The sequence below is a fragment of the Phasianus colchicus genome, chromosome 1, assembly GCF_987193195.1.
Source record: "Phasianus colchicus chromosome 1, bPhaCol1.hap1.1, whole genome shotgun sequence".
Classification (NCBI taxonomy): Eukaryota; Metazoa; Chordata; class Aves; order Galliformes; family Phasianidae; genus Phasianus; species Phasianus colchicus.
The window spans coordinates 186,862,362-186,879,573 of record NC_143436.1 but is presented as its reverse complement, the minus strand read 5'-3'; the positions used below and the strand labels follow the sequence as shown (position 1 = coordinate 186,879,573).

Below are 17,212 nucleotides of genomic sequence, written 5' to 3'. Positions count from 1 at the left end.
GCAGCCTGTGACTATTGTTGCCTTAAAGGCTTCCTCCTTCAGCACCCTTTTAGTTCTTGGTATGGAAAGATGGGAAAATTCCTAGCTATGCAGCCAGCCTGGTGTCCAGCTCTTGTTCTGTCTCTGTATTGGAGTGTTGAAATGCAGGGCCCTGGTGAGGCAATTGGGCTGGAACTGTTGTAATTCATGTGGAAGAGTTTGGGGATGAGATTTCACCTGTAAGTGCATAAAGAGCGCTCTCTAAGAATGGGGAAGCTTATAACCTAAGCCCTGTATCCTTGAGATCTTCAGAACCCCGAATTAAGAAAAGAAAGTGGAAAACCTGCATGAAGCTTAATTGTGAGATAGAGACATCTTTTTATTTCAGACTTTTTTCTTTGCTCAATGGGGGGGTGAAATTGTTCCCTTTACGGAGGGCTAGATAAAGTGTATACATCACTTAGGCCCTACTTAAATCCTCCAAACAAAGCTTACATGAGACTTTTATGGAGGTTGGCCCCTTGTGCTGGGCCTCTGCATGAGGATGGTTTTATTCCAAGCGCATTACAAATAATCCACAGTGTTTATTTCCTGTGAGCTGATTGCTGAGAGCCACACGGCTCCTGCCAGCACCACGCTGCCCGGCTCTGAAGGCGGGGGCTGGCCTGTGCCATGTCACAACTTCCTTCATCATCTGTCCATCCAAAGCTGTTTTTCTTGCTCTTCCTAAACACAAATGATTCTCCATTTCATCCTGCAGTTTCCTAGGCAGTGTTTTGCCAGCCTCGCTGGGTGGGTTCACCTGTATTGTGCAACTGTGGTTTTCATTTTAGAGGCTGCTTAATTAGGTTTTCGCTGACACAAAATCTGCAAAGATCTTCCTGTCTCTGACTTGGTGCACTTGTTTTTCTATAGAGAGATCAGGGAGTAAATGCTTTACCTTGCCATATTTAGAAAAATGAAGCTTCTCTTTGAACCAGGTGTGAATTTCCTTTGGTAAGTGCTGCAAATGGTTGTAACTTGGAGAAGACCTGTGCCGTCCCTCTGAGTGGGCAGTGCTGCAGGTCTTCCCCTGGCAATCACATTTTGCTTACCAGTGCTCCCTGCACAGAGCCTGTGTAGTTTTACAGAGCAAAATGATATTTTAAAGAGCTAAGTGAAAATCTGTTTATGCTGAGAGACAGCTATAGGAACTTGAGAGCTACAGGGTCAAGTTGAGGCTGTGCTCTCTGGAAGCCCTAGCAGGGCTACAGCAGCTGTTCATTATGCTAACAAATATCTCCAGCGCTGGACTCATCTGCATGTAAGAGCAGTTGGTTTGGGGTTTTGTTATCGCTCTTGGAAGATGCTGATTCAGTAACCAATTCTGCTGAGTCCGTATAGCCAAGCAGACCTGGGCACTCTGCTAACTTCTGTGGCTAACTGGGAATGGCACTGGTGTCAAATAAGAAATCATTTGATGCTGGTGTCAAAACTTTTCCCAGGGGACTGGTCAGTGGGTGATACTGAGAAAAATTCTCTTGATTGAATGTGGCTTTGCATGGCAGAAAAGAGAGGAGAGAAGCACAAAGCTGCATTGATGTGTAGGAAAAACCCACGGATATCAGGATTGGAAACGACCTGTAGTGCCACTGTTTCCCTGTCTTGCCCCACAAGTCCTCATGTGAGGAGGGAAGTGTGGCTAGGAACCAACACATATTGGCAGGTAACTGCTGAGGGAGATGGAATAACCACAGCTGCTGCTTAATTTGATGCTTGTTTGTTCTCCTGTGTCTGGTTGTCAAAGGGAATGCTGCCTTTATAGTCACAGCAGTGAAATCTCATGACTTGTCTGTAAATAGCAGTAGGACTGATACAAGGTGTAGGACTTGATACTACAGATATGAGTAGTGGGGTTGGAGTAGGTGATCTTGGAAGTTCCCTTCCAACAGGGCCCCTGAGATCATCAGAGGGCTGGAGCACCTTTCCTGTGAAGAAAGGTTGATGGAACTGGGGTTGATGGAACTTGGAGAAGAGAAGGCCCCGGGGAGACATCATTGTGGCCTTCCAGTACTTGAAGGGAGCATATAAACAGGAGGGGGAACAACTGTTTATGTGGATTGATAGTGAAAGGACAAAGGAGAATAGTTTTAAACTGAGACAGGGGAGGTTTAGGTTAGATAATAGGAGGAAGTTTTTCACCCAGAGGGTGGTGATGCACTGGAACAGGTTGCCCAAGGAGGCTGTGGATGCCCCATCCCTGCAGGCATTCAAGGCCAGGCTGGATGTGGCTCTGGGCAGCCTGGTCTGATGGTTGGCAACCCTGCACATAGCAGGGGGATTGAAACTGGATGATCTTTGAGATCCTTTTCAACCCAGGCCATTCTGTGATTCTTTGAATTCAACTATTCTATTCTAAATTGAGATACTCAGTGTTATTCTGAAGACCTCTTATTCATAGACTTCTGCAGGATTTATGGTATTTACATAAATTACACTTTGTGACCTGTCCTTTGTGGAGACCATGATTGTAGAGCAGAGCTTAAAGCCTGTAGCTTAAAAGACCAAAAGCCCATTAGGCAAATAAAGAGGAACCAATATTTATTCTTATTTTAAAATGAGTATTTTTCAATTGGTTATGATGCCTTGCGCCCTGACTCACAACTTCTGAATGCTTTAAGTTGGCCAAGTGTAATAGTCTTGAAAAAACTTTTCCTTTCCTCATTGCTAGCTTCTAGCACATCTGTTCCTGAAGAATATCCATGCTAACTTTCCTGAGGTGCATGCTCAGAGAGGTCACAGCTTGTCAGGTAAAAGGGCTTTGAAATAATTTCATTTGATCACACAAAACCACAAATTAATTTCAGTTTTCAAAGCGCTTGGTCCTGGTGGTTGTAACATTCTGCAGCTGGAGAATCCATCACAGCCTTTACAGACTTGTTCCACTCGCTAATTGCCCCCTCTGGCACAGATCTGTGTCTTAGTTCCAGCCTGTATTTTCTAGTTACCAGTCCGGATTTTGCAATATCTTTGTCAGATACAGTGAGGAGCACTGTGCTGTCCTTTCTTTAATGCATTAAACAAATGGAGCCTGGAGCCCCTTAATTATTTTACTGCTTTCAAAAAAAAAAAGAAATCCAACAACCCAACCCACAACCTTTTCTCATAGAAAACTGAACTAGACAAGAGACAAATAAGACGTAACATCACCTGTGCAACATGGCTCAATGTTCCTTGTTTGTGTATCTCATAAACACTTGCCATGTCAGAAGTTGGCCTGTGAGGAGCTCACCATCTGGCTTGTTACCCATTCAAACATGTGAGGGTAGTGGCAGCCCAGGATAGGATTCCCCACCCTTTGATTGTAGACTGCTGTATTTATTCCAGAGTGGATGAGCTTATATTTGGACTTGCACAAGAACATACTGTTTCTTCATGCTCTGCTTAAGCAGCGATCCACATCGCTCAGTGCAAGCAGTGAATCCTTTTCATTGCCCCCTGTGGCACCAGTCCAGTCCTGTATGATTTCCTCATGCAATTAATGCCAATGAGGCCTTAAACTGAAACAACACTCTTTGCTGAGGGGTCTTCATTTGTGGTGATGTAAGGAAGTCTTTTATGTGGTCATCTTTTAATTCTGATTTAATCCATGTATTTTAAAAGACAGCATGAAACTGACGAATGGACTTAGACTTTTTTAAAGCTATGACACTGTTTTATATACTCAAAAACATTCCACCTGGCCTGGACATAGAAGCCTATACTTAACTGCTGGGACAGTCTGTGGCTTCTCCAGATGTGTGTGTATTTAACCTGCCCCACACGTCACTGCTGCCTTCAGACAACCTGTTTATAGTTATTCAACCACGTCTGCACCCACCGGGGAGATACAGTGTGGTTCTTTCACTTCCTGAGGTGCCCAGGAAAGTGAGGGTTGGTGGAGCTGAGGGATCTCACTGGGACTGGCACCAGAATTGGGCACCCACGCTGACTTTGGCTAATGTGTTTCGATGAGGTCAGCATCAGTGTAAGCATGGTTTGAAGCAGCACTGCCAGCTGGCGTGACTGCTGGCAGCCATAGGGAAGGCTGAAGGCTTGCATCACGTCCTGGAGGCTGACAGTGTCCCTGCAGAAGAGATTTCTATCATCTCCTGGTCTAGTCTGTCTTTCAGTAAAGAAGAGATGAAGCTGTTCCAACAGCTTTCGTGAAGCCAGTGTCATTTCTCTTCCTCCTCTGCTTTTATCCCAGTTGCATCCTCTGTGAGGGTGCGAAAAATGGGGCTGAGGAGCACACCCTTTCCTTTGCTGGAAATTAACTGGATTTAGAAAGGATGTTTGTTCTTCATGTGACTCACTGAGAAGAAATAAGATATCCTAAGGTCACTTTGTCCAACCCCAGCCCACCTCACCACATCCCTCAGTGCCACACCTCCACGGTTCTTGAATGCATCCAGGGGCAGTGACTGCACCACCTCCCTGGGCAGCCTGTGCCACTGCATCACCACTCTTTCTGAGAAAAAAATGTTTCCTAGTATTCAACCTGAACCTCCTCTGGTTTGACCTAAGGCTGATATGGTGTGTCTTTTTAAATGATGATTTTTCCATGCAAACAACACAGTCACCTCCAAAGTAGTTGGGCGACAACTTTCCAGCACTAACAGGCATCGCTAACAAAACAGTGAATTCTAGAGATGAGTCCAAGTGTGCAGATAGGTTTTGAAATAAACCAGAGTGCTTGGACTGTTGCTTTTTCCATAAAACAGGATATTATAAAGACTGTGCTTTGGCTACTGAAAGTCTTCTGTTTCTGGCTGCATCAGCATTTAGTAATGGATATCTAGCTGTTTCCTTGCACCAGGACCAGTAGATTGGGCTGACTGACTTCTCTGATGTCCTGCCTTTTTCCCACATGTAGGCATCACTGCATTTAGGTGCAGCATCCACAGCAGACGTGGATGTGAGGTGAAGTCCTGTGAAAGCTGAACAAGCTAGTCTGCCCTGAAGGCAAGGGGAGACAAAGCATTCAGAGAAAGATAAGCTACAGAGATTGGAGGAGAGAATTTTAAATACGAGTGTAAGTCTTAGAATGGTTTGGGTTGGAAGGGACTTCTAAGATCACCTAGATCCAGCCCTGCTATAGGCAGGGGCACCTCCCTCTAGGTCAGGTTGCTCACAACCCCACCCAGCCTGGCCTTGAATGCTTCCAGGGCATCATGGTATGTTGCAGCCTACATCCTTACTCAGCTGTCTGTTTTCTGTCCCTGCACCAGTGCAAAGGTAGACTTTCCCTCCCAGAACAGGGATTTTAGTTTCATTGAATGCTGCCTTGCTTTATTGAGCAGTAGCTCTTCTGTATTTGTGATTGCCTGGGAGTCAGTGAGTAGACTTTATCATTAGTTGGTTTCTGATTCCTTTATTCAGTTACAAATTGCCCTCAGCAGTCTTGTGTTGATCTCTCTCTTCCCAAGGGGTTCCAACAGGTGTATTAAGGCTGTGCCTGAATGTAGGGTTGTGGATGGCCATGCTGAATTCTGTGAGATCTCTTATGGCAGTGAGGTCGGTGGTGAAGAGTTTTGCTGAAGAAACTGTATTGCAAGCTGTTACGTATACTGCAAGCTATATTATCATGTGAGACAGTGTAGCATAGTGATCCTAGCATGGCAGCGCTTGGAAAGCCCACTGTCTGCCTGTCTGCTTGTGTCTCTCTATGCTAGAAGCCAATTTCTTTTTTCATTTTCTGTATTGCATTGCAGAAGTTGATAGAAGCCCTATTTCTAGATGCATGCCAACAAAATTATATGTTTTCAATATAAATGTTGCTGCTGTGTTGCAGCACTATCCAAACCTTGGGATACCCCCCAGTTTCATGCTTATAAGAAAGACAATTTTTGTGGAGTTGTGCTTGGCTGGAAGGTTTTAGCCTGCTCTAATGTAGAGCAAGATCAACACTTAAAGTACAGCAAAAACATTTTGAGAATGTTATTCTTTACTAAGTCCAAAGGAGTTCAGGATAATCCTGATTGCATTGTTTCTTTGGAGTTTTAAAGAGGCTGAATGTAACAAAGCTCCTATTCCTACAAATGTTGATTTATTAATTTGATGTGCTGTGTTGATTTAATCGTATACACACTGAGGCACTTCACCGTTGACTAAGTCATAATTAAATTAGGACAGATTAAATAAGTAAAAGGGAAGCTGGAACTGGTTAATGCCCATTATGTTGAACAGCCACGCTTCAGAAGAAGCCATGTGCGTGCTGGTTCTATTTCCCAAGTTGGAGAACGCTTCAGAGAATCTCTCCTGCGGCCCCAGCTGTAAGGATGCTGGGGTCTGACTGCTGCTGCTGTGTGCTGACCTTTAATAGCTCAGTGTGTGATTAACCCTTCAAGAGAATGGAGGTCCTGAGCACCTCTTCTCACTCTTTGGAACAAAGCCAAGCAGATGAAGTGTGTGTGAAAAGGTTAGACTGGTGGGAAGCTGGGGAGGTTGGATTTCCCACAAGTACAGTCTCAGGTGTTCAGAGGGTGTGTCTACAGCAGGAGATCACACTACTTGATCATGAAAAAGAAAAATCACTGTATATCACCTGGATTAGATTCAGGGATCAATTGAAAAGTGTGTTACGTTGCTCAAAGCTATTCCCATACAGAAGTGAGAAAATCTGTATCTGTAGCAAATGTGTCCTTTGTAGCAGTATAACTGTGCCCAGACAGCAGGGCTTTTACATGGGTTAAACCAGCTGTCTTTTGTTTTGATAAAGACAGAGCCAGCTCCCACTTAGCTGCATTAATTGTGGTAACACGTCTCAGTGCAAACTGGCTGTCAGCTGCATTTGCACAAGTTTGTGGAGCACCTTTTGCATTGTGAGTGACATCCCTTGTTCCACTGCTTATGGTATTGGTTATTGAACAGTTTTTCAAGCGAACAGTATTTCAGTCCTGCAATGACTGCAAAATCCCTTGTGGGGCTTTAGACTCCAGAAGGAAAAATGTGCTGCGAAAATGCTGTGAGAGCTGTGCCACGTGATTTTGGTTGGTCTCAGGGAGATAAAACAAGCCCTTAGCTCGCTATGACCCCTGAAGCAGCTGCTGCAAGGTCCAGACCCAGTGCAGGCAGAAGCAGTGAAGATGGAGAGGACTCAGCTGCTGAAGATGTATGCATGAGGCTGCTCGCTATGTACATGCCTGATTTCAGTGTGCTTATGGACTTATGGAACAGTGCTGTTGGGGCTTTAGCCTCACAGACTTTTTGCAGGACATCTTTGTGAAGGGGAGATGAATGCTTCAAGTTTCCCCATGAATCCAGAGGGAGCAGAGACAAGCAGCTACACTAACACAGTCCTTACAGCTTCCATGCTGTACTCGTTCTTCCTGGTGATCTCAGTGCTGCCTCCACCTCCTGTGCTCTGAGCAGTTTGTAAGAAATTTCCCTGGATTAAAATGGTCTCAGCAACTAGCACCTGAATCAGATCATAGAACCGTTAGGGTTGAAAAGACCTGTAATATCACCTAGTCCAACTGTCAGCCTATCCCCACCATGCTTACTAACCACGTCCCTCAGTGCCACATCTCCACGGGTCCTGAACACCTCCAGGGACGGTGACTGCATCTCCTCCCTGGGCAGCCTGTGCCAGAGCCTCACCAGTCTTTCTGAGAATAAATTGTTCCTGATATCCAACCTGTACCTCCCCTAGCACAACTTAACGCTGTTACCTCTCATCACTTATCACCTTATCATCTTATCATCTTATCACTGTTATCTTGGGGAAGAGGCCAACCCCCACCTCACCACAACCTTCTGTAAGTTGTAGAGAGTGAGAAGGACTTCCCTGAGTCTCCTCCAGATTGAACAATCCCTCAGCTCCATAGACTTGTGCTCCAGACTTTTCACAGATTCATTGCCCTTCTGTGCAATAGATACTGATCTGTTGCCCCTCTGCGTGAGGAGGTTTAGGTTGGACATGAGGAAAAACTTTTTCTCTCAGAGAGTGGTCAGGCACTGCAATGGCCTGCCAAGGGCGGTGATGGAGTCGCTGTCCCTGGCAGTGTTCAAGAGGCATCTGGACGAGGAGCTACGAGATGTGGTTTAGTGCCTGTGGTAGCAATGGTAATGAGAAGATGGTTGGACTAGGTGATCTTACAGGTTGTTTCCAACCTTGTGATTCTATGATTCTATGTTTCTACACAGATATTTCAGCTGAAACCAGATATTCTTCTGTAGATCCAGTGCATTTAGAGGAGCAGTTACTGCCTGTCTTTGCTAGACATTGTACCCTTGTCCTGTGATCATGGCAGCAGCAAAATCCTGCCAGCATGGCTCAGTTGTGACAGAGCACTGGAACAGGCTGCCCAGAGAGGTTGTGAAGTCTCCTTCTCTGGAGATATTCAAAGACCTGTCTGGTTGTTTTCTTTTGTAACCTGCTGTAGGGAACATGCTTTAGCAGAGGATTGGACCTGATTGTTTCCAGAGGTCCCTTCCAACCCCTGCAATTCAGTGATTATTTCATAAGGATGTGATGGGAGCCAACCAGCTGAAAGCAGCCTGGCAGGAAAGGACCTGAGAGACACCAAGCTGAACATGAGTCAGCAATGTGCTCTTGATGTTGAGTTAGCTCTTGATGCTAAGAAGGCTGGCAGCATCCTGCACTGCATCAGACAGAGCATTGCTAGCAGGGTGAGGGAGGTGATGCTTCTCCTCTGCTCAGCATTGTTGAGGCCACACCTACAGTCCTGTGTCCAGTTCTGCACCCCTCAGAAGAGGAGAGACATAGGCATGCTGGAGAGAGTCCAGTGTAAGGCACCAGTGTGATGAGGGAGTGGAGTACCTCTGCTATGAGGAAAGGATTACATCTGGGCTGTTCAGTCTGGAGAAGGGGAGGCTCAAGGATCTCACAGAATCACAGAATGGCCAGAGTTGGAAGGGACCTCAAGGATCATGAATCTCCAACCCCCCTGCCACATGCAGGGCCACCAACCTCTCTGTATAATACTAGACCAGGCTGCCCAGGGCCCCATGCAAACTGGCCTTGAACACCTCCAGGGATGGGGCATCCACAGCCTCTCTGGGCAGCCTGTTCCAGCACCTCACCACTCTCATAGTAAAGAACTGTCTCATCAATGTCCATAAATACCTGAAGGGAGGGTGCAAAAAGGATGGAGCCAGACTCTTATTTGTGATGCCCAGTGCCAGGACAGGAGGCAGTGAACACAAACACAACAGGAACATGGGATGACCACCAGGATGTGCTTCAGTGCTGTATGGTAGGTGGAGGACTGACACGGTTTGCTCAGAGGGGCTGTTGGGTCTTCTCCTTGCAGACACCTGAAAGCTGTAGGGGAGCTGCACCAAACTTCCAGCAGTCCCTTTCAACCCCAAACCATTGCATAGTTTTGTGATTGCCTGCAAAGGCAGCAAACTGCAAAAACAGGTGAGCAAGGACCAGCATCTTAACCTGGTGCATAGCCCTGGAGCTGTCTCAGACCCATCACACTGAGGACATTTTAAGGGAAGTTGGGGCTCTTTTTGCAGCCCAGGCTTTGCTGTGCTCCATCAGAAGGCTGTGGCCTGCAGGCCCACCAGCCAGGAAGTCACTGTGGGAGGGGTGCGCACACTCCTTTCCTTTCTGGCGCTGTGGCTGATGACAAATTCAGGGGAGCGAGGCCTCCTGGCATTCTGTGCTGGAGTGGCACCCCGCCTCCTCCGTGCCCCACTTTGTGCTAAGGCAGCAAACCTTCCTGCAGGCATGGCTGGATGGTGTGCCCCTCAGCAGGGGACAGCCAGCCTCAGGGCATGGCTGCTTGAGGCAGGTGAAAGCCATCCTGATGCCACAGGGAGCTCATTTTCCCAATGTTAGCTTTTAGGGCAGGATTTTAAAAGCGTGTTCACTTTTCATCTTGTTCTGCTGCGATTGCAGGTAGTTGATGGGTTATTATCATTGCAAGTAGAATTAGGTCAATGCTGGGAGTTTTTGAAAACCCCAGTTTGAGATGCCATGTACACAGCAGTCACCATGTTTATTATGTATTTATATAGCACAAAAGTGTCTGCCTGCAGAACAGTCTTCATAGATCTGTGAGGGTAAATGCATCCATTTGTTAGATCTCCTTGGGGTATGGAGATAGAGGCAGTGAGGGCTGTGCAAGGCCAACAGCTTGCGGTTAAGCCAAAATACACCTCTTACAGAGTGCTTGATTGCTGGACTTCAGGTTAAGCTAAAATATGCCTTGTAGGTCTTGAGGTAGAGCAGAGAAAATGGGGACTAGGCTGAGCCACATAACGAGAAGTGATGTTGATTTTGGAGCCTGTGTTCTGGCTTTGGTGTCTTGGCTGAGGAGCTCTGCATGCAGCTGCCTACGTTGGCCAGGTCCCCAAGGTCAGAACTGGCCTGACTGGGTGGGTCTGGAGGGATAGGAGAAGCTTTGAGCTCCTCTCTACCTGAGTTCTCCCGTTGTAAAGAGGATTTGCATTGCTTGTTGATCTTGCAGGAGTGAAAGGCAGAACGGAAGTCAGGGAATGACTTGCCCCCTCTCTAGGGGTGTTGCCATATTGTTGGAGGTGTTCGGAGTCAGGTTGGATGGGGCCCTGGATGGTTTGGTCAAATGCCTAATTTAGTGGGTGGCAACCCTGCCCAACTAGCTGATCTTTGGGGTCCCTTCCAACACAATTCATTCCATGACTGTGGTCCTACCTGAGCACTAGCCTCAGGATTACCTTCCCTGCCAAAACATGCTCCTGGGTTATCCTCCAGCCACTGCCAACTGGCTGTGGAGGATTAAAGAGCAATCTACCACCAGGAAGCACGGCCCACAAGCAGTTTGCTAGGGCTGGGACCCGCTCTTGTCCCTAGTATAAGGCTGGTTGGTGATGGATGCCATTTGTTGTGGAATGACACAATGACGTCTCGCCTGGCTTTCGTTGCACGGGATGATAGATCAGGGCTGTGCTTTCAGCAGCTCTGCAGCAGCCCTTTCCTTTGACGCTCACTAAAGCTGTGCAGGGACACTGCTTTGCTCACATCACTTCCTTTCACCTCCAAATTTGGCCGCTCAGCCCCTTGGCTCGCTCCAGGCAGGGGGTGGTTTTTGAAAGGTGAGTAATGCATCCCTTGTGCTCCAGTCACAGCCGTCGGCTTAAGCTGCTCTGTGGTGGGGTTTGTGCTGAGGTGGGGGCAGGGAGAGGCTGGTGGAGGGCTGAAATATTAGCTGTGCACCTTGTTAAAAATGCCGCTTTTGACTCAGTGCTTCCTTTATCCCTTTGCACCAGATGTATGCATCAATGTCAACAACAGGCGAGGAGACAATTTACCCGGTGCCTGCTGCGATTGTTGGTATTTAGGAGCGACTAAATCATGATCGTACATTTATAACACTATTAATAGGGTTATAACTGCAGTAATTATGTGGAAGCCCCTGCGTGCGTGTTGAGGGTGCGCAGCTCTAACGCATCCCTGCCTGTGCTTTCCTGCAGCCGACAATGCCAGCCGCCCTTCCCACCGCCGCCGGCCCAGCAGCACAGCCCCATGTCCTCGCAGGCCTCCTCTGCTGCCGGCCCTCTGCTTCCAGGCTCCTTGCCTCCACTGCCAGCCCCCTCCACTGCCCAGCCATCTGTGCCTCCGGGCCAGCAGCTGACACCCGACGCCTTCGCCATCGTGGAGCGGGCGCAGCAGATGGTGGAGATGCTCTCCGAGGAGAACCACGTGCTGCGGCAGGAGCTGGAGGGATACTATGAGAAGGCAGACAAGCTGCAGAAGGTACATGGAGGTGTGGGGGATGGGGAACAATCTCGGTGCTTCAGCATTTGGGTTCCTCAAGAGTTTGTTCATGGTTCTGTCACTGCAGTGGGGACATACTGTTGACCAGTCTCTCACCACTGCCTCTCAGTGGTGGTGTCCTGTAAGCGTAATAGCATGCCTCCGTGCCCACAGGCTCCTCTGTTTGTAGGGTGCAGCAAGGCAGCTCATCAAGCATCTTTCATTTGGGAACTTTCCATCCTTCTCTGATTACTCAGAGAATCATAGAATCATAGAATGGCGTGAGTTGAAAAGGATCTCAAAGATCATCCAGTTTCAACCCCCCTGCTATGTGCAGGGTCGCCAACCACCAGACCAGGCTTCCCAGAGCCACATCCAGCCTGGCCTTGAATGCCTCCAGGGATGGGGCATCCACAACCTCCTTGGGCAGCCTGTTCCAGTGTATCACCACCTTCTGTGTGAGAAGCTGTGAATGCCCCATCCCTGGAGGTTTTCAAGGCCAGGTTGAATGGGACCCTGATATACTGGGTGACAGCCCAGCCCTTAGCAGAGATATTGGAGATGGATGATCTTTAAGGTCCCTTACAACCCAAGCCATACTTTCAGTGACAGTTTTGCTGGAGCGTGCCTCATGCAGGCAGGGTGTTCTGGGGCAGCCAAGTTGCACAGGCAGTAGAGCTGTATAGAAGAAGCATTTGAAGGGCATGCCCACAGCTATCCTGCGTGTTTCATACAATGAGCTAGCATGGCACTCCACTCTCTGAAAGCTTAGCAGGCAGTGATGGGGTTGATATGGTTTGAAGATTGGTGTGGTTGGACAACCAAAAAGACATGGTTTGGATAGTGTGATTATCAGAGATAATTCAGTGATTGCTCTGAATTTCTAAAAGCTAATCTTAGATAGGTATGTTTGAAGGTTTTGGTTCAAAAACAACTGTCACTCTATCTCAATAAATCTGGTAAATATTTGCTCAAAAACCCATTTCTGAAGAGCTCCTGTATCCTCTTTTCTGTATGCACATTGGGCATTTTCAGCCAAGAAAGGTGATGTCTCATGCACTGCCTGGGTTGGCAAGGAAAGACAGTTGAAAATTAGACAAAGCAGATGTTGCTTTAAAGTTGGATCTCACCAAAGTCATTGCAGAGGTGCTCCCAAACCTGCTGGCTTTGGGTCTCAGGGGCCCAGGGCCATATGAATTATTTACATAAACTGGAATACCATGCTGCTTTGACAGGCAAGTCTGGGAAATTTCTAAAGCACACTGAAGATAACTTCCTGTCACAAGTATTTAGTAAGCCAACTAGGAAAAGTGCCCTCTGGGATCTGTTGCTTGAGAATAGAGAAGGCCTTGTGGGAGATGTGGAGGTAGCTATGTTCTCTTGGCCACGGTGATCATGAATTAATTAGTTGAGTTCAAAATCTTTGGAGTAATGAGAAATAACAGTCCCCAGGATTGTCATTCTGGATTTTAAGAGAGCAAACTTTAAGCTTCTCAGGGAACTCACTTGCATCTGCTGTGGAGAGTCTAGGGGTCCATGAGAGCTGATCAGTTTTGGAGAACCACCTCTTAAAAGCCCAGGAGCCAGAAATCATCACTGTGCTACAAGTGAAGCAAGTGGGACAGATGACTGGCCTGGCTGAATAGGGAACTCCTCCTGGTAATTATTAAGAAAAAGAAAGAATATGATCTCTGGAAGCAAGATCTGGCTTCTCGGGAAGATTATAGAGCTGCAGTTCACATCTGCAGGGAGAAAACAAGAAAAAAACAAAGTTCAGTTTGGATTGATATTGGCCAGCGTGGTGTCAGACAACAGAAGTATGTCAATAGCAAAGAGAAAACATTGAACTTATACTTTATGGACACCTGACAAGTAGGGGTGGCTCTTTTTGCCTTAGTAGATCTTGAGTTGCCCAGTCCTGAGTTGGAGGATCGTGACTGAGGGGAGCAGCAACTTTTCATGTATAGTCATGGAAATTGTCAGGGACCAGTTGTATCAGCTGATGGTTTGTAAATCCTTGGAGTCGGATGGCATTCATCCCAGAGTACAGAGAGAGTTAGCAGATGTTATAGCTGGATCCCTCTCAACTATTTACCAAAGGTCCTGAGAGTCCAGGAAGGTTCCTGCTGACTGGAAGCTAGCCATCTGTCTACAAGAAAGACACAAAAGAAGACACAGGAAACTACAGACCTGTTAGTGTAAACTCAGTACCTAGAAAAGCCATAGAGAAAGTTATCCTAGGTGCTACTGAAGGGCACAGAATAATGCTATTGTGAGACATTGTCAACATGGCTTCATGATGGCAAAGTCTTCCTTTAATAATTTGATCTCCTTCTATGGTAAGGTAAGCTTGGTGAATTAAAAGAAGGCAGTGGTAATCTTCCTGGACATTAGATAGAGTCCCTCATAGCAGAATATCCTTCTGCATGGATGGTCCAACTGTGAGATGAAGAGGTTCACCCTACGATGGGAAGGGGGCTGGCTGGAGGGCAGAGCTCAAAGGGTGCGAGTGAATGGTTCTGGTCACTTGTGAGAGAGGTCAGATACTGGGACAGGCTTCCTACTGAAGTAGTTGATGCCCCATGGTTATCAGTGTTCAAAAGGCATTTGGGTAATGCTCTCAGTAATACACTTTTGGTTAGCCCTGGAGTGGTCAGGCAATTGGGCTAGATGGTCTTCATAGGTCTCTTCCAACTGAACTATTCTAATTCCCATTCTAATTTAGGATCCTGCACTACTCCTTCCTTTATGACTTCCTACCACTTATGCACAAATGGCATTAGGCTTCTGGTCTTCTCTCTCTGAATTTAGGAGTTCTGTTTTTCTGTGCTGTGTTACATCAGAGACACATTTCTACAGGAGAGCCAGCACTGAGAGACCATGTCCCAAGACCCAGCTTTGACTAGAAAGTCCAGAAAGGTTTGAAAAGAGATATGTTATTTTGTAGTTGCTGCTAACTTTGCAGCCTCCTCTGTGCTGTATTCACAGAATTTCCTGAAGTTAGTCAAAACATTTTTGCAGCAGCATTACTTGTGAGTATGGCTGTAAAGGGTTCCCCGTGGCCTTTGTGGGCAAAAGTAAATATTCCATTTATTAATTTCACAAAAGCTGCGTTGTTCAGTAGAAGCTATGTATGATGCCCTAAAAATATTCAGCTTTCCTTTCACACTCCTAGAAATGGCTTGCTCTTTATTTTGGATGCCCTGCAAGTCGATTGCATCAGACACTAACAGAAAGGTATTCAGGCATGGGGCTGAAGTCTCACTTCAGTCAACAGAGTGTGGACTCGAATCCCATTGACTTTGCGGGAATGTAAGCAGACTCTTAAAGCAAAACACATGCTCAAGTGCATTCTTTCTTCAGGAAAATTTCCTGAACCAAAGCCTTCACACACATTATGCTTTCTGTGTTGTTTTTTTTCTGTGTTTGAGCACATGGCCAGGGCAAGTCCTCCTGTGTTCCCACAGCTGAATGCCACATCTGAAAAACCAATGGAGTTAAATTCTGTACGTTGGGTGTGGAAGCTCTTCTCTGTAGCTGCAAGTGGAAAGGTTATGAGAAGTACTTCTTTTTGGTGTACCAAAGTTATTCTAGGTAGGGCAACCCTCCCTGCACTTCTATTCTCTTAACAAAATTAGGAGAAGAAATTGGAGAGAGAAAATCAGCTTGACGCAGAGCTCCCCAAGCGTTCACATGAGCGGATCAACCCGGAGGGCTGTCAGATTCTAAGTCATGTCTGAACAGACATTCTGCAGAGAGGTACAAGGCAGCGATTAATCCCTGTGCTGTTTGACGTGGTGTCTGGTTTTCTTATCAAAAAGAGCTGGAGGGGAAGGGTGCACATTATTTTTAGCTTTTTCAGTAAAGCAGAGCATTGCTTTTTCTGCTGCTTTTTGGTGGACAAACCTTGCTGAACTTTAATTGCTGGGCTTGTGCTTTCCCATTCTGTTTCTGGAGTTTGTTTGAGTAGGTCAGTTCTAGATGCAGTCTCAGCAGAAGAAAATAAAGGAAGTCCCAGATTTGCTCAGAAACGTCAGCATAACTTAGAACTGTTCTGCTGTCCTGTAATTTTGTTCATTGCTGACGGAGGTTCTTAATTTTTCTGCAGCAAGTCTTTCCTCTGGGGATGGAGGAAGCTTGCATGGTGTCATCCTTTGGGAAGGATGGGTATCTCAGCAGAGATTGAGCACAGTGTCCTCCTAGGATCATGTTATGAATAAAGGGGCATGCCTTGAAAATTAATTTTGCTGAGCCAAATCTATGTTCCAAGGAAGAGTTAGAGAAGCTCTTTTTCTGTAAATGGTCACAGAGAATGGTGCAAGGTAGCTTGAATATAGATAGCCTCTAACTACTTACAGGAGTAAAGCTAGCAGAGGTCACACTGATCCAAAGGAAAAGCCATAACCCTAAGTAGCTGCAACTGTGCTGTTATTTGAGTAACTAGTTGATATGCTCTGATTCTGCAAAATTCATACAAAATAGATTTTCTCATGAAAGTTCATGCTTGTTTAAGTTTGTGTTGTTATATGTTTGAGGAAAAATACACATAATGACACAAGAAAAGTACTGGAGTGGGGCTCTTTATCCAGAAGTGTAGTGATAAGGCAAGACCTAATGGCTTTAAGGTAAAAGGAGGGAGATGTCAATGAGACTTTTGGAAGAAATGCTTTATTTAGAGGGTGGCAAGGCACTGGAAAAGGTTGCCCAAAGAAGCAACCTTTTGAGGGAACCCATCCCTCAAAAGGGACTGGTTGGATAGGGCTTTGGGCAAAACTGGCCTAGTAGGAGGTGTTCCTATGCATGGCAGGAGAGGTGGTACTCAGTGGTCTTTAAAGTCCCTTTCAACCCAAATCAGTTTTTGATTCCACAAAAAAGAGAACTCCTTGTCTGCTTTTGAACCACAATCAGATTCAGGCTGAGTTTCAAATGAAGATTTTTTAGTGCATGATATTTTTAATACTGATTTCTTGTTGATGGAAAATAAGTTCACTGCCAATCATTCTGAGAGCAGGAAAGGATAAAAGAAATCTTTGCATGTGCTTTACAGCAATACAGGTAGGTTTTATGCAGCATTCCTCCGAGTGTGCTGTCCCCATGGTGGAAACACACTTGTTGTCTGGTGTCATTCCAGCAGAGTGGAAAAAAGAGGGACTGACTTTTCTAGGTTTGATCATCTGAAATGTAACAGGACTTCCTGGTGGTCCTGCTTTGAAAAACAAAAATGGAGAGTCAGAATAATGGTTTGTAATTCACTTAAGAAAGAGTGTCACAGTATAGGACAAAACCACTTCCATCTCTTCATGGAGCCACGGAGAATTGCTAGCTGAAATTAATGTCCCTTTGGTTCTGATACTGTCACATATTTAGGAAAGCAGCTTGTGTGTGTGTGAAATACCTGCAAGCTGGTAAATCACCTGAGATAGGTGATGTGGTTTGAGCAAGGTCAGCTGCTAATCCAAATGTGGTGGGGTCACAGGGTGATGTCAGTGCTGGTGTCTTTGGCTT

The 17,212-nt window shown here is 46.3% G+C and overlaps 1 protein-coding gene across 4 annotated transcripts in view; it reads left to right on the top strand.

The window, feature by feature from the left end:
• AMOTL1 (angiomotin like 1) overlaps positions 1–17,212 on the top strand; it is a 70,186-nt gene that overhangs the window by 26,821 nt on the left and 26,153 nt on the right. For all 4 annotated transcript variants that reach the window (XM_090134018.1, XM_090134020.1, XM_031616127.2 and 1 more), the window contains one exon: positions 11,425–11,707. In XM_090134018.1, coding sequence (XP_089990144.1) covers positions 11,425–11,707 — 283 coding nt within the window. The remainder of the gene's footprint in view (positions 1–11,424; positions 11,708–17,212) is intronic.